At 39.5% G+C, this 18,143-nt stretch overlaps 1 protein-coding gene across 1 annotated transcript in view; it reads left to right on the top strand.

The window, feature by feature from the left end:
• Positions 1 to 10,666: 10,666 nt before the first annotated feature.
• The window catches only part of cttnbp2 (cortactin binding protein 2), a 91,711-nt gene continuing 84,234 nt past the window's right edge, over positions 10,667 to 18,143 (top strand). The window contains exon 1 of the mRNA XM_086299594.1: positions 10,667 to 10,939. Coding sequence (XP_086155720.1) covers positions 10,811 to 10,939 — 129 coding nt within the window. The 5' untranslated portion in view covers positions 10,667 to 10,810. The remainder of the gene's footprint in view (positions 10,940 to 18,143) is intronic.

Here is an 18,143-nt window from a genome sequence, read left to right as displayed (position 1 = left end):
AGCTGGCATCATGACATTGCACCCTAATTGTATAGCAAGTAAGAAATTAAAATCAAATCTATCTAAAAGGTGACTCCTTAAACCCAAAATAATGACAAAAAGCATCTTTGGGATATTAGTGGACACAAAAATAACCCCAATTACTTTAGAACAAGGGTCTGAATAATGTCCCATAACATGTTCAGGGTTACCCTCAACTTCAACCCAGTGTGTGTGTCCTCAAAGCATACACTACCTAGGTCCAAGTCTCAATGACTATAGTCGACTTTGGTTATTGTTTCAATAATGACTCTCACATTCTGAGTTCTGTTAGATTCATTATTCTGTTTGGAGTTCACTCGTGTTCTGGTTTTAATTAGTCTGGCCTTCTTAGCATGTTTGCTATCAAATCTTTGTGACTGTCGTAGGTATTTCTGAGTTAGGTTTCTACCTGTCTTATTTTGATAGTCTGTCTCCTGTACATTGCATTTCCTTTTTTTGTCACTCCCCTTAAAATCTTCATCATCTTAGAACCCAAATTTGTGTCAATTTTCCAGTAAGGTATTGACACGCAGTTTGTGGGTATAGGTTAATTGATTAATCCAAATTGCCCATAGGTGTGAATGCGGGAGTGAATGTGAGTGCGAATGGTTGTCTGTCTCTGTGTGTTAGCCCTGCGACAGACTGGCGACCTGTCCAGGGTGTACCCCGCCTCTCGCCCTATGCCAGCTGGGATAGGGTCCAGTGCCCCCCCACGACCCTGAAAAGGATAAGCGGAAGCTAATGGGTGGATGGATGGGTGTATTGATTATCACATTTAATTAGAAATCACAAATTCAGTGAAACAACTCTAAAGATCATTTTATGCTTTTCTAAGGTACCTGTTTTGTATTTCCAATTGAGGTATATGTCTTCGGACTATGGGAGAAACTGGAGTTCAAAACACCTCACAGAAAGCTCAAAGACTTAAAAGCTAAAATAAATAAATAAATAAAAATCTGTCAACTTCCTTCTCTGAGGCAGCTATGCTGCTTTCTTTTATGACCCTGTTCCCCAAACAGTGGGAAAGGCCACTGAGCAGGGTGTGTGGCTGAATGATTGTAAGCTGTTGCACAAAGAATTTTAAAAATTAAAAGGAAGAAGAAAAAACAATTTCTTGATACTTTGAGTGGAATCAGAAAGGGGGCGACACTTTCTAATTATGATATCATAATTTATTAGAGTTTAGAGGCGCTTGTGTGATATGTATGGCTGAAAATACACTGAAACCTATTTATACTCCAGCAGAGGGCGACACATTCTCACATTGAGGAATTTGTTAGAGTCTCAGTTTAATCTCTTTTTTGCATCTGAATATGTAAACAATGTAAACAATAAATATACTTGCTGCGAAGGCAAAAAATGTTTCTGCCATGATCTCAATGCAAAAAATACAAAGAAAAATATATTAAGTAAGATGGTCCTGTTGGCAGTTCTGCATGATATTTATTTACATGTCTCTACTGCAAAAATTGCGCATTTACCAGTGTTGCCCTTTTATTTATTTTTTTTACATTTAACCATAGTACTTACGATGTCTAATAACAGGACATCTTAACATTAGCTATAACTCTTTATCACACTCAAGTTGGAAAACTTGGATTTAAATTCTTTACTGCCGACAACTGTAACGATAAAATAAAAATATAGATCAGTCATAGATTTCAGCCCAAATATTGAACACTGAAAAGATATAAAGTGAGTAAGACGAAATGTCTGTGTTTGAATATTATAAGCTATGCATGCAAATATCGTTATGTGAGTCTTTCACATATGTATGTAGCTGCAGCGCATTCTCAGAGGGATTCAGGGAAAGTGTGTCAGTACATCTAGATCTCCACAAAGGTACTCCTTAGGTCTATTTTTTGGTCCTCAGAGTAACTGCACCTTTATAAGGATTGAAAACCTCATATAGCGTAATATATGCAATATTAATTCCAATGTTTCCAATGTGCATTAGGTGCAGGAAACGGCCTGAATTTCACCAAATAGAAAAAACGAATTACACAAATTATTGTTTTTACTCTTAGATTTTGAGGTTTTACTTTTTTTAAGTTTTATTTATCATAATCTGATCTTGTGGTGTTAATTATTAAAGACAAAATGTGATCCAGTATATTTGTGGTTTTACACATTTACATGATAGCACCAAAGAAGCTATCACAAAACACATTCATATGTTTCTAGTGTTAAACTCAAACCTTTTAATGAAGACATGGTAACTTATTTATCAGATAAATCTGACATAAGTCTCCATTGAACACAGAGTACACAGATGTGATACAAATATAATGTTACATTTTTCAAAATTTTAAATCGTCTTATAATCATTGTAGTGTTTTTTAAGTTGGATTCGGTTTCAGCGGTCATCATATTAAGGAGAGTACTCAAACCAATCTGTTACATATATGTGAAGATATTCTCGGCCATTCATCACAGACCTTCTTTGCAGTTTGTCTTTGCTGGAATGATTTTATTAAAATCATCCAAAGTTGCTTTGCTGAATGAAAATCCATCTATTTCTAGTGTAACTGTTACAGCGTGAAAAGTCTTCTCCTGTTTATCTATAGTATTTGGGGAGGGTACAAATCATTGAACCAATGCTAAATCCACACTCCTATCAGCCTTCTTACCCCTGTGCACGTACTGTGGTCATTCTACCCATATGGAAAAGAAATAGAAAAAACTTGCATCTGATGTGCCCTCCTTCATATAGTGAATCATATAAGGCTTATATGATTTTCTCATGAACATACAAGTTTCATTTATATGATTCTTCAAGCAATCTTATATCTGTTTTCACTCTTGTATGCTTTTCGTACAAGTTTCACACAAGACAGATACAAACGTTATAAGATTTGTATATATATATTCTATATGGGTAAAGCTAATGCCCAAAAAGACGTTTAAATTTCATCTTATCATCTTTATCTGTCATTATTGGCCATAGAGCTTCAGGTACCTCATAACCAGTGTTGCAACTGTTTTAAACTTCTGTAGCTACTGATGCTCCTGCACCCGCTCTCATGTTTTATCATCATTTTACCCTTTTAGTTACAGTCCTCGTCAGTTTTATTGTACGAAATAGCTCATTGTAGACAATGACGAACAAACATCAGAGCACAAGTTCATCCATTTTTAGTGAAAGAGGCCTTTAAGGATATTACCCTTACAAGGACACTCTTCTCCTTCAGATTTAAATTCATTTATACCTTTCCTCTCTGGCTAGTTTTGCTGAGTGAGTCTTTAAAATAAAATTGGGGGAAAAAACCCACAGAGAATAGAGCCTTTCACTATTTAGTACAAGCACCTGCTCCATCCACTCATGAGCCATGGGCTAGAGATTAAACAGAGGGAGACAGTGTGAGGGAGAAAATGAAGGGAAGATGCAAGGTGAATGGAGAGACTGGAGCTCAGAGAGAGAAGAAAAGCAGTTCAGCCAGAATGGTGACTGAACAGAGGTCTGGTTCAGCTACTGGCAGCCCCTCAGGGACAATCAGACAGAGATGTGGCCTAGATCCCAGAGCTTCATGCCCACCTCCTCCTCCTTCCATTTCCTCTCGCAGACTGTAGAGTCACTATCTAAACCTTCCATGTCCTCCTGTTTGAAGCGATGGCCAGGATATGGGATCCAGGGCTCGTTGTATCCCGTCTTCTTGTTTTCTTTCCTGTCTCCCTGCTGGCCGACCAATGCCTCAGAGCACACAGGCTCCGGTGATGGCCTGGCCTGTAAGTCCATTACTCTATCATCAACAAAAAGGGAGTCATTGTACTTACTGTGTGCCCCAACAATAAGCAAGTTAATATGAGCCATGTATTCCCGCAGGGATTCTGATGATCATCATTTACGCTCAAGGCTGCTGCACTGTCTTCTCATCCATGATCTCCCTTCCTGTAATAGAACCCTTGGACCTTGTTTATGGGTCAAATTGACACGTAAGTAATGAGGCTGCTGCCACATCCAGCACAGAAGAAGCATTGAAACACAGCCTCTTCCCCATTACTAGGTAGTTTTCCAGTAAATACACAATACGTTTACAAATGATCATGTACGGCTGAGGCTAAAAAATGTACTCAGTTAACCTATAATATGACACTGTACTCACATTAAATGTGAATTATAATCAGGCAGCCAAGGCAACTATTTGAAATAAAAATAGCCCCTAAAATAGAACTAAATGTTACTCCACCCTCTTTCTACTCACATGTAAAAATTTGTACTTTGTTGACTTGCATGCTCCTCACATTGAAGAGACTTTCATGCATTAGTATTCACATGTTTTCATATGCTACTGATGTTATTCAGGTCCTAACATCATTACAGAGGCTGAACTGGAGGCAATGTTATCCATATACTTCATACCTCATATCAGTGACTTCCCCCGTGATGGTGCAGGCCTCCCTTCTACGCTCCAGTCAGGCCAATTACAGAAAATATAATTAGACCAAGCTGGCACTGAGTCAGTGTTCTGTTAGATATAGTGAGCAAACTAACTGAGCTGCCTTCAGCTGCTTGTAGATGATAAAGTCTGCACATGACCTTGCACATGCAGGGTCCTGAATAGCAGCACTTAAAGTACTTGGAACTATGTGAGTGAAATTTAAACTAAATAGATAAATAAAAAAGGTAGGAATTAATTATTACCAGGAGAAAAACACACACATATTACTTATTTTTAGGAATATGGGTCAATTTCTGTCCCTATAGGTACAGTCCACACAACTGTGGTGCCTAGAGCCAGTTACTGGACCTAAAGATAACTGTGTTACCTTTCTGAGATACAAAAAGGTATACATTCATACTATGATACCGGGAACTGATGTTATAAAATAAGTATTATTTTATGCTCCCATTTCAAGGTTTTACAGTCTGTAATTAAAGTTTCATTCTGTTTCAGTGGAGGCAAAGTAGTACAATGGTTAATGCTATTCCCTCACAACAAAAAGTTTTGGGGTTGAACTCTTCTGCTGAGCTTTTTTCTCCATGTTCTTTGCAGGTTTTCTTTGAGTGAGCTGCCAATTGCTTGATACTCCAAAATATAATAAGATTCCTCCACTGCTATTTCTACGTCTTCTATTTCTTCGAATTCTACAACCCCAATTCCAAAAAGGTCAGGACGTTGTGTAAAATATAAATAAAAAACAGAATGCAATGTTTTCCAAATCGTATAAACATATATTTTATTCGCAATAGAACATAGAAAACATAAAATGATTAACAAAGCCATTTTAATATTTTCACGAAAAATATATCATGCTGAATTTGATGGCAACACGTCTCAAAAAAGTTAGGATAAAATTTCGATAAATAAATGGTACTTACAGCTGGAGGGATATTTTGTAACTAATTTGGTTAATTGGCAGCAGGTCAGAAACATTATTCAATACAAAAGAAAAATCTTATGGAGACAAAGTTTCTGCATATTTGTGGAACAATTCAAGGATAAATTTGGCCTTGAATATCTCATCATCTGCAGTACATAATGTCATTATAAGTTTCTGAGAATGTGGAAAAATGTCTTCGGGGACAAGGCTAAAAATCAGTACTGGATGCCCATGATCTTTTGGCTCTGAGCTTACACTACATTAATGCAACCATAATGCTATCATGGAAATCAGTGTTCAAAATGGATCTATAGACTGTTATGCTGGCAACTAGTAAACCAGACATTTAAATTTTGCTGGCTTAGATAGTCAGTGCCAGAAATACTAAATGTTACTAAATGTTAAATGTATTATCTTTATTTTATTAACATGTAACTTAACAGATAACATGCAGTACTTCACATTAAGGTACTGTTGCTCGATGTTAAAAATGACCAAAAAAGTAGTTATACATTGGTTTTTTCAGCATAATACACTGGTCAACTAGGTTTTGTTTCTCTTCTCTTTTATATGATTAGCAAATTGGACCCTACACATTTCCAAATGCACTTGCTTCTGGCTCCAAAAAAGCCAACATGGCACCAGCCATAAATCTAAAATCAAGGCTTCACAATCCGGAGTCCACAAAGTAACAGGTGATGTTGCAACAGATATGTAATCTATGGAAACAAGCAAAATCTTCACATTCCTTTAATGTTTTTCAAGTTATGTCAGTTGTCTACACTCACTGGGACTCAGCCATTCTCCCCTGATATCTAATGCCAGTGATCATAGCCTAAGGAGAATTGTCAGACTGCTTTGAGTTGATGGGAAAGCATCAGTAATTCAAATAACCACATATTAAATCCAAGGTATGGAGAAGAGCATACTTTGAATCCACAGCACATGGAACCATGGTTTAAATGTAACCATTTCTTTAAATGGTCACAATTAACTTTCAATAACATCTCCAGAGTAGTCATGAGAGCTCCATGTGTGCTGCTCTACATCAGAGTGAAACACGAGTTTGGCATTTGACATATCAAGATAGAGTAAGAAAAAGAGGAAAAAAATCTCAGCAGGAAAGGAAGAATTTTATGTGTAAATTTCCCTGAGGATAACAGAAAAGTGGGAAACGTGTGGTGTAAATTGTAGGCGTGTCAGATCAAAGAAAAAAATTAAATCATAGTTGAATGAATCTGATTTTTAAAGTTCTGAGGTGAACTGTTGACATTTCTCCCATTTCTAAAAGATTGCTTAAAGAAGTTTTATGCTTCGACTTTAAATATCAGGAATCTATGTTTATTAACAGCCTACACAAAGGCTTTTAAGGTAGCAGTAATCAAATCACTACTTAAAAAAAGTCAATAATTGATCGATTTGTCTTATAAACCAATTCTTAACTTTCATTTTATTTCAGGAATTCTCGAATTCCTTTATTGTTTCTTTAATTCCTTTATTGTTTCTTTAATTCCTTTATTGTTTCCTCTATTCCTTTGCGAAGGAATAGAGGAAACAGTTTAGAGTGCAACAGCCCAGAAACAGCACCAGTAAAAGTTCCAAATGATCTTATGTCCCCTACAGTGGACAGATCCTGCTAGACCGACATGTTATGTGCAGCACTCAATGTCACTCACCACAATATTTTGCGGCAGAGATTAGAAAAAAACATTGGTAATAAAGAAACTGCACTGCAGTTGTTTGAATCATATCTATCTGATAGAAATGATCCCATCCATTGTGTAAATGGGGAGTCTCCTTCACACACAAAAGTTAGTCACAGCTTACCACAGGGTTCGATGTAAGTATTTCTTCTTCTCTCATCTCCTTCCACTCTGTGTGTTTATATGTCACTGCTTTATTTAATCATCTGTAGTTATTGAAATTTGGCTCTCTTTCCATAGTTTTGCAACTGAATTGAATTATTTTTCAACATTTAACAATTCCCAGATTTTCCTTAAAACTACTTGCAAATTAAGCACATTATCACACTTCTGGTGAAACCAAAATATACCTCATTAATCAACACACAGTCAAGCCCTCAATGAAACCAGGAAACGTCAATCATGCAACATGTGACCTAAATGGAGATTTAATAACATCATTCCAGAAGTCCAGGCTGGATCAGCATCAGTTAATCCTAAACGCCACATCTGGGAGCTGGGAGAGCCCCATCCTCTATCCTCTGTTTTTCTGGGATAAACAGAATCAGAACTGAGAGATTTGAACTCCGAGCATCAACTTGTGTAAGATTAACAGTGGGGCTTATAATTTGAAATTCTTTGCTTTTTGGCTGTTGTTGGTGTGTATTCTCGTGGCTATTGAATACAAGCCTGATTGTCTGTTTAAGGCTCATTTTTGTAGGTTTTTTTTGCTCAAGTTTGCAGCTACATTCAGCTATTGAAACATTTGTCAAATGTACATTGGCACTTATTTGTGTGTAGTGTGCTAAATATGGGTGCTTTTTAAGTCTTGAGCAAGAAGTCATTAAAAGTGCAGTTTACTTAAGAAAAAACAACTAAAAGCTTGTTCAGTGCTGCAAACCACTTGTCATGCAAGTATTCGCAGGAACGAATGAGCATGTGAGGTTTTGATGGTTTGTAAAGGGCAGAAGAGGACGGATGAAGAGTCACTGTACTAATTTAATGAAGGAGTGCACTGTGCTAAAGTACAATTTTTAAGTAGTTGTACTAGAGTTCTTTCCATTAGTTCTCCATTTACACTGACAGTAAAAGTTGTCAACTGGTATAACGTAGCGTTTTTAGCAGGACAAATGTTTCGTCACTCATCCAAGTGACTTCTTCAGTCTCAGCTGACTGTAGGTTTCCCCACTCTTATAAACACTACCTTTGCACATTGACTGAAACTAGCACCACTGATGAACAATGGACTGTGAGGTCAGTTTCTTGATCATTAATATGCAAATTGCCATGACCACTGATCAACAACCACTGATCAAAAACCATTAATCTATGGTCACTGCCATGAGTACCATTCACAGAGAGTTGGGGAATGGCTGCAATAACAGCATTGTGGCCTTAGGCCCCCTCCTTGATTCAGAGATGGTCTTTCCTTTTTCACATAAATGGCCTCCTTGACGCCGCGCTCAAACCAGCGTTCCTCCCTGTCCAGGATGTATACATCCTCATCATTGAAAGAGTGTCCACTGGCCAACACAGAGGGTTAACTCCTCTGTGTTGTGCCATCCACGTCACAGAGGTTGTTTGGTTTCCCCGATGTATAAATCAAGGGAATCCTCCTGGCACTTAACAGCGTACACTATATTACTTTGTTTTGTGTCAGGGGACCTGATCCTTGGGGAGGACCATTTTTTTGGCAGAGTGGGTTTTGGGGTTTCAAAGCCACAGAGACTCAGTGTTTAGAAAAAATGTGTCCTAACTGTTTCGATACTCCTGACACATAATTGATCGCTGAGGGTTTTCACTTAGGCAGCAGTTGTCCTTCTTCTCTCTATGATTGCCTGGAGCTTTCTTTAGGTGTCTTCCCAGCTTTGACAAATGTCCACCTGGAATGACCAGATTTACTCAGGGCCTTCTTGATATGGCGTTCTTCTGCCTTCTTGGCCGCTCAGACTGTGGGGATGGTGTTCGCTCTGTGTTGTAGTGTCCTGATGACATCCAGTTTGTGCTCTAGTAGATGATGAGTCAAACCTTAGATACTGAGTTGTATGCGCTGGTTTACGGTACACATCAGCTTTTAAATGTCCCAATAACTGATGGACATGGGTCTCATTTCAGGGGTTTATAAGTATTTTTGTCACTGAGCAGTGAAATATTTTTCTCATGATAGTCTTTCTGGTTTTGCTAAACTGTGCACCCACCCTTGTCTGCCAGAAGGACATTAATGTTAATGTTATTGTCATTACAAAGTGATGTGAGAGTCTTCCTCTCCTCCATGCTGATGTTGGATGATAGGGGCTTTACATTGCTGAGAAAGGATAAACCTTTGATCCTCAGTTGCTCTGCTTCCACATTTGTATTTTTGTGTTTCAAACTGCTGTTACGCTACAACCAGATGAAGAGAATCAACTTTTTGGGGATTTCCTTACCTGGATGATTGAGCAAGCATCAAGGCAACATCATTGCTAGGTTTAAGTAAAGAAATGAATGAATTACATTATTGAAATACATATACAAATTGTTAATAATGATAATTTCACTGAAAGCTGTTTATGTTTTATTCATGTTTTTTCTTTATGAAGCTTTTCTATAGTGTAACACTGTAGAGTTATTACAAATTAGAATGAGACTTTCACTGATCTGTGAATCTCTTAAGCAGTAGCCTTTCAGCATATAATAACCTGAAATTCTGTTTGGACGTTATGAGATTGAGAAGGCTTTTCATTAAGTGAAAATTATGATGTCAAAGTGAAGTTGATTATTTATAAAGACTGCACACCATAAGTAGACTAACTATAAGAATTTTTAATGTACGTTTTGTGATTTCAGTGACCTTGACTTTAAACCTTTAAATTTTGGATATATTTCAGTCAAACTTTATTTATTTGCAAAAATATGGAAAAACCTTTAACTTGGACTTGCACTCTAAGTTAAATGTACCGAGTGTAAAACCTTACTGCTAGATAGATTCAGTAGATTACATTTTTCAGTCAGCTGGAATATGTTTTCTTACCCCTCCCAATTCAAGTACATAATTCCATCTATGGTGGCCTCTGTGTGCCTCGTATCTGGCCAGTATTTAGCCAGTGTCCATCTCAAGCGCTATATTCAAGATCGTAGGGTAACATGGGGGCTTCCACAAACTAGCACCGCTTCTATGTATTTTTAATGGATTAATTATAAGTTAATGAGAATGCATTAGCTGATGAAAGATGTATTTACATACTAATGAAACTATATTTATTAATACAACATTCTATTTTTGTATTAAAGAATCTAATAAAAAAAAACTACTGTACTTTAATGATTGTTGACTCACTGCATTAGTTTGTGGTGTTACATGAACACCCAGCTCTTTATGACTGTCAGGTGATATCATTGTAATGCATGTCTTGGAAATAAGGCAATTTTTAAATAAAGACATTTTTAACATCTTAATGTTTATTATAGTTACAAAAGGCTTCTGATCAAAGTTTGAAAAGCACTCATTTGTTGATTTTATAGCTACAGTGGTCAACAAATGCTGTTGTCAATCAGCCTGTCAGAAAGCACCTCCTTTCCAGTTGGGAGCGCACCGGGTCTTCTCATCTGGATTTTACGCGTAGCTCGGTCCACGCCCACATTGCCCACCCCCTCCCAGCTGCAGCACCCCGCACGCATTCAGTTGTAGGCTTTTAACGACGGACACTTGTCATCTTTCCCCCTCACTTCAGATTGTCAAATCTCGTTTGTCTTTCCTCTTCCATGGCCGCGCGTGCTGAGATTTGCGTTCAGCAGTGCAATAGTTAATGAGTGCCGGATGCGCCCTCACTCCAGCAGACCGCTACAGTACGAAGATGGCGTCGGAGGGAGCCAGCGGAGAGCAGCCTCCCCCGGTACAAACACTGGCAACCACCGTGCTGGGCAGCGTTGACACGGTAGGAAGCTTTGGGAAAAAGCGAAAGCCACACGTGTGTTTTTGTCGGCGTGTTCCTTTATCAGGCACCCAGGAAAGAGGGCGAAATGTCGCGCGCATCTATTTTCGCACGGGCTCGTGAAGCAACAGCGGTGGCCAGCGCGAGCCTCGCGACAATGTCTGGGGAAAAACAAGGGCTTCGTCTCTGCTTGGGCTGATGAATAACCCATAATTACTCTCAGTAGCCTCCGTAAAAGCCAGAACAGTGTTGGTTTTCCCCCCAGCAGTGAATTCTTTTGTTCTCCTCTAGCGGCTGCTTTAAAGGCAGGCATCCCTCAGTTGTAATGTAATCGTGTGCTTGATGGAAGAGAAAGCGTCGGTGGCTGTACAGGTTGATATACAGTATTACATTGCAGTAAATGAGTTAATGCGTAGAGACTTGGAGCGAGCTGTTCGCCTGGCTGCAGGAGACTTAAAACTGAGTATAGATTTATTAAAGCTGTCGTTTGCTCCCCCAAAGCTCCGCCGCTAGAGGTGAAATCTTTTTCATTCCATCTTGATTTTGTCTAAATTTTTCCGCAAACGATGAACACTTGGCATGTGGAGCTAAGTGTGGTGTGAAAGTGGTTTATTTAAATTGGCAGTCCTTAGAGACCTCACAGGCTTCCATAGATTCAGACTGTCAGACCTGAGGACTCAAGGCTTAAGCTTTTTTTCTTTTTCTTTTTTTTCTTCAAGCAGTCCTTTGTTATCACCAGCTGGTTTTGGGTTTCACATGTGTACAAGCACCTAGTTGTGATTTCTCTGTGCCCTTTCTCAGGTCACAGCAGCTCAGCACCCCCTATGTGCAAATGGATCGGTCTGTTGCCCCATCCGGCAGTAGGCCATGAAACCTTCCCGTCCTTTTGCTTGTTCCATGATATAACCTGTCTGACTGCTGTTATTGACTGGAACCCTGAGGCAGGATGAGCAGTGACACTCTTTTTAGTTTGTCCTTGTTTCAACTTTGTTACACATACAGCAAGTTTAGAAGAAAAAAAAAATACCTCTTTGGATGAGAGTTTGAAGAGGTAGGCTAGTGGAAATGTGTGGTGTTGCAATAATAGAACAGCAGCCACAGTCCCTGAGGTGGGTGGGTGGTAGTGTGGGTGTTGAGGAGATGGTGGGAGAAGAGCTGTGGGGGTGAGTGGAGGGCAGAGCCAGTGAAAAGGAAGAGGAGGGGGTGCTGGCCCCGTTCACCATACACCTTTCTAAATTGGTCTTAATTTCAGTGACTCAGCTGGCATAGCTGGGAGTACTGTGTCAGCCAGCCCCCACCCCCTCTTGAGCGTGCTCAGTACTGCCTGGAAGCTGCTTTACATTTAGCGTTGAGGCGAACAGGTGCGGCGGAGACATGGGAGTCAGGCAGCCACCTCACCTCTTCAGTACCAGTGCACTCTCCCTTTTCCAGGTTCCAGGGGGCTTCCGCCTTGATGGCCTCCCACTCCCCCCTTCTCACCACCAACACCAACACCATGCCTGCAGTGGTTAAATAAAGCACTTTGCTCTTTGCTTACCCCTGTCAGACTCTGTTGTTGGCCTGAGCGGGGGGAAGTTTCTCGTTTGTGAGGATTCTGAAGTGAGGGTGGTTCAGAGAGGCTTTAGAGGTCAGTGAAAGGCACTCTGCCTGTCACCTCCCACCCATTTAATAGATGTTAGTGAATCAGACAGTATGTCTAGAAACTGAATTCTTTAAATGTTTCATAAAAAAACATGAGCACATAAACAAACAGGATTAACCCAGAGTGAACTACTTAATTGTGCTAGGAAATTTTGCTTTTAAAAGAAACTTGTAACTCTACAGGATTGTCACTGAAAAGTACGACATTGCCTACAGAGGACGGTCAAGTGTCATTGTAGAATAGTTTTGTGTTACCAGATATACACCTTTGCAATTCCTTGTGGATGTTGTCCAGATGCTCTAACTTAGACCTTTCTTTAAATGATGTAATGACTTGATGTTGGTAGCATTTCCTTTACCAAATAACAAACACCAATCCTGTTAGCTTCCTTCTGACTGACAGCTTTTGTTGACTTTAATGCTAACTGCTGTTTTGGAACTGTATCTTTCACCTCGTAATCAGCAAACACTGTTGAGGAGATGCTGTACTGCAGGTGTGGTTGTTAATTGGAGATCTTTGCAGCTGCCATGTTCAGAATACTGTAGATTCTGGTAGTTTATAATGTGTTATCCTTTCAGAAAAATGAAGCTAGCGTGAATGTTCAGTTCCTCAAAAGGTCACTTGAGGTTGACTCCAAAAGCGAATCAATCCCCATAGACTTGCATATGAAAAGGTCCAAATTTACAAAAGTAAAAACGTGTTTATAGCACAGGTATAGCCAGTTGGTGCGTGTTTAGAATCACCACTACTAATTGGAGTCACTAAACTGGACCTCTTCACTATATTTATGCCTTTTGAAACATTTTAATGGAATTATCTGAAAATCAATATGGCTTGCTGTGTGTCACTGACCATTTAAGATGTGTTTGTCAGTGCCTTGCTGTGGTGCAGTTTATAGATACAACTTGCTAAGCCACCTTCTAGCATTAGCTAATGATATGGTAACTTCCGGTACCAAAGAACTAACATGTTGCCAAAGCTGAGGCTTCAAAATGTGGAGTCTGAAACCAGTAGGTGATGTCACAATGGTTATAACCATCTTTTGCATACAGTGTATGGTTTCAGCATCAGTGTCTGATTACTTGTTTTGTTACAATCTGATAATGCTGTTAATTAAAGAAATATGCAAAATATTCCTTTAACTGTGACAAGATTGTCCCTCATCTTTAAATCTTACCATTGTTGTCTGGCAGAATTGTTACGTAGCAGCAGCCTAAGAGTGGCCAGGGGTGTTTATGGGGGATATGCTGCCATGTTGGACGAGTGCCATTAACATGAGTGGCTGTAATGTCGCTGCTGAAGCTTCTTCCTGACAACAAATTTGCTGTGCTCTGATATGGGGGAGTTCAAATGACCATGTAAACAAGTTGGAGAAGTCATCAGAAAAGATTAAACGTTATATTTGTACAACCTATTAAGCGGGGCATTTCACTCAAATTACAGTACAAAAATACCTCTTCTCATGTTTTCCTTTGGAGGTATTCAGTCATAAAAAAAACTTCAGTCAAGTAGACTTACACAGGTTGGAGCCTTACACAGTCAAAAATAATAAGAAAAGTCTCGTTATGCTCCAGAGGTAAATAAGTGTACTAGTAATTGTGATTCTCCCAGTTTGGCGGCATTTCCATGTTGCATGTCACATCATATAGTTTTGTGCTTGCAGGACATGAGTATGTGAGAAACTTGCAGGACTAAGCAGGATTTTGCCAGCAGAGCACAGTTGAGGAGCGTTCAGAACGAGCAGTTCCCTTCCCTTGTGGCTCCAAGTGAAATGACACAGGCCTTATTAAGTGGACTGGGGCTAACAGTGAACAAGCCTATGAATGCTGGCAAGGCTGCTCATGCCCTTGGTGCATGGCTCACGGCTCATGGAACAAATTAGAGTTTGCTTCTTCCCTCACCTGATCACTGTGCACAGATGCCAGACTAACCCCCCCATTAACTCTACTGCTTTCACCTCACACCACCCACAACCCAAGGTCTTGTGACAGGAGGACACCAGCTAAGGGTGGACATCCATCAAGGCCCCCTGACTCATCCAATTTGTTTGAGCGGTGAAAACACTGCTGGGAAAGGGGAACTTGAGGATCGATTGGAAGCCTGGATGCGAATCAATCCCATAGAATCTCTTCTGCTTTTATTTCCAGTCTTCAGAATAAAAACATGCTTTGACTAAACTGTGATGTGATTGACACACTACTTTTCAGCTTCTTGTTCTGAGAAGAGAAAGCCTCTTCTCACCAATACGGGCCTATCTAAAAGCTTTCAAGGACAAGAGTGTTCCTTTATAAGGCAACATTAGCTCATTTGTTAGTTGTTTGAGCTTGAACTTTCTCTATTAATAACAATGCCATTAGAAGACACACAGAGGTAGTATGTTACAGAAATCTCTGATTCTGATGTTCAGTCATATTCCTTGTGAGAGTGCTCTGTAGACATGTGCAAGACTTTGATGAAATGAAGAAATGTTGGCGGAGGTTTTGAAGGAGGATACTAAATCAGGTTTAAATGGCCGTCTGACAACTGACACCTCAAGAAAGAGCAGGCAGCAATCAGTCTGATGTAGCTGAAACACTCTTGCTATTCTCATTCGTTAGTTGCACTGAACAAATGGTCTAGTGAAAAGCTTCTATATTTTGCAACTGGTTGTGGTGCTTTTTAGCAGTTGGTTAAAAGAGGCCAACAAGGTAATTAGAATTTCTTCTGTCTGTCCTCTTCCTGGGAAGTTACATCATCGTATTTATTTAGCTGTCTGGCTAAAAATGCCGCTCATTTTTCTCACATTGGTTTGACTTTAAAAGAAGACAGTGACTTTAAAGGTTTCTTAACAAGACATTTTGACACTTTGCTTTGAAATGCTGTCAGATCTGTTGGGTTATTCGGGGACGTGAGCAGAGAGTAAAGTAAAAGTAAAAGCAACAATGCAATGTTAAAAATGTTTTCCTGTGCACTGAAGCCTCAAACATTGCTGTCAACAGAGCTGCATGTGAGAGCTCACAGTTGCTCCCTAATATGAAGTCTGATTATAGTCATGTGCAAGCAAAGCAACCCACAAAAACCAAATGAATGTTTTTCTTTTACTGTACTGAGAACACATCTTAATCAGTATTTCCTGCTGTGCGCTACATGTGACGAAGGGCAATCTTGGTCACTGTGCTGACTTAATTCTCCCAATATTCTGTGGAGTTCACTTCAGATGTTCATCACACATGACGAAGCACAAGTAAAATCACAATCAGTGTACTTTGTTAATCCCAGAGGAAGAAATTACTATTAGCAAAATGTATCAGGATTAAAAAGGACTTTGTTGGCACAATGATCTCTTCAGCAGCATTATCAATCTCTAAATAAAAGGCTGGAACATAACTGTATTTTGTAAACTCCAAAAATAAAGTTCTGATTTTCTTAAATATTTCTTTTATCTTTGTAGCATAAATAACATGATTCAACATCAGGCAAAGCAAGAAGATCAGAGAACAAGGGGACTAATTCAAAAAGAGGGCAGAGGCAGTACATAGCAATTTTAGAAGTTGACCGGAAAAGGCTTGAGGGAAGCATGAAGTGCTCTGCTTGCTCACAATTACATCCATCTCCACCCATTGGCCCTGCAGTTACTACTGACCAAATAGGTGCTTAATGACCTACCCAAATGTAATCAGACCTTAATGGCTTGGAGATAGGATGGCTAGCCTGACTTTAGAACTGCACTTAACCCTCTCAGGCTCAAATTAACTTTTTGTTGCTAATGCACAACCAAGTCCTGCAGTGGCACGTCTGAGTAAAAAAACCTCATAAAATATGTATGTGGGGTAATCAGGTTGTTAGTTTTTAACTGTTGCAAATTGGCAACACCTGCCTCGAGAGGGTTAATGAGACCAGTTGGAGACTGGGAGCAAGTAGAACATTAGTTACATAGGCTAAAGAAGGCGCTGCCATTGGCTGCTAAAGGTAAAATATCCATCAAGGTCTAAACTTTTCTTGTCCCAGGTTGTAAACACGTTAATTTTATAGCTGGAATTGCATACGGTGGCATCCAAAGTGGCGTGCAGAAAGATTTTGACAGAATCTGTGGCAAGATCTGAAAACTGCTGTTCACAAACGCTGTCCATCTAATCTGACTGAGCTTGAGCTGTTTTCCAAAGAAGGGGCAAGAATTTCAGTCGCTAGATGTGCAAAGCTGGTAGAGACATACCCTAAGAGACTGGCAGCCGTAATTGCAGCAAAAGGTGGTTCTACAAAGTATTGACTCAGGGGGCTGAATAATTACGCACACCCCACTTTTCAGCTATTTATTTGTAAAAAATGTTTGGAATCATGTATGATTTTCGTTCCACTTCTCACGTGTGCACCACTTTGTATTGGTCTTTCACGTGGAATTCCAATACAATTGATTCATGTTTGTGGCTGTAATGTGACAAAATGTGGAAAAGTTCAAGGGGGCCGAATACTTTTGCAAGCCACTGTAAATAGAGGCGCAAAGATCCACCCCTTCATTACGCTGATAGAGATGAGCAGGATCTATTCTCAACCTTGTCCAACACTGGAGCATCTGCACTTTATGATGAGCCCGTTACTACATTGAATGTTTACTTTGTGCCACAAACTAAAATTGCCATTGTACACCAAGTTTTCTACAGACTTTGAAGGAACCAAAGGAAACAGTGCAACAATTTGTAATGAGATTATGTCACACTACCAGAGACAGTGAATTTGGTATTAATGTTAATAACCAAAACAAAGATGCAGTAGTAAGAAACCTGCACCTAGTGGGGACGAAAAGGAGAAATCCAATAAAGTGTGTTACAGATATTAACATATCTGTCTGCAAAGAACTCAATTGCACAGTTGGAGGACAAACATGTAGAAAATGCTATGGCGAAAAAATATTTGGGTCTATGCGTTTGCCATTGGAGATAGAGCAAACGAAGGTCACCATTACGTGGGGATTATACTTTCCGCTTTCGCAACTGCGCTAGAGTCCACTTGGGTCCTGGTAACAAACGGTTAGCACAAGGCTGCGTGTGGATTTCTCAGTAGAGTAAAAAACAACACTCATACTATAAACAAGACAACTCGGCTTGTGTGAAGTGTTTTCAGCTTGGCGTTGTGTACCTTGAGTCAAGTGTTTTGACCAATGCACAGAATCAAATATTTAGAGATATAAGATGTAGTTGCTGCTGTTGTCTTCGTGAGTCTTTATTATATGGCATGCTGCAGGGAAAAAACCTGTTCTAACGTTTGAGTCGGAGGTTTATTTTGAGCACCTGACTTTTTTTTCTCTTTTTTTTTGGTTCTCCTTCTTAAACTCTGTCCATACTCTTTCATGAGTCTTGCATAGTTGGTAGAAGATGTTTGTTGTGTCAGTGTCTATGGGACCTGTTTGCTGGATAATTTGCACAGTTCTGTTTTTTGCTGCCTATCAGACTTTTCATAACCGAACCATGTCCTTGCTTCAGAAGTAGCCTCTCATTTAGGAATGAGCTCCCCCTTTAGTTTTGGCTGGACCTTCTGTGGTGCCGTGGTGACTATTGCAAACTGTCATCTAAAGCAATGAAAAAATATTGC

Source organism: Aulonocara sp. 'chitande type north' Nkhata Bay, linkage group LG7 (assembly GCF_057382095.1).
Source record: "Aulonocara sp. 'chitande type north' Nkhata Bay isolate Kocher_YH1m ecotype deep benthic linkage group LG7, A_spYH_male_GT1.1, whole genome shotgun sequence".
Lineage (NCBI taxonomy): Eukaryota > Metazoa > Chordata > Actinopteri > Cichliformes > Cichlidae > Aulonocara > Aulonocara sp. 'chitande type north' Nkhata Bay.
The sequence above is the reverse complement of the archived record's forward strand: the minus strand, read 5'-3'. Positions and strand labels throughout refer to the sequence as shown.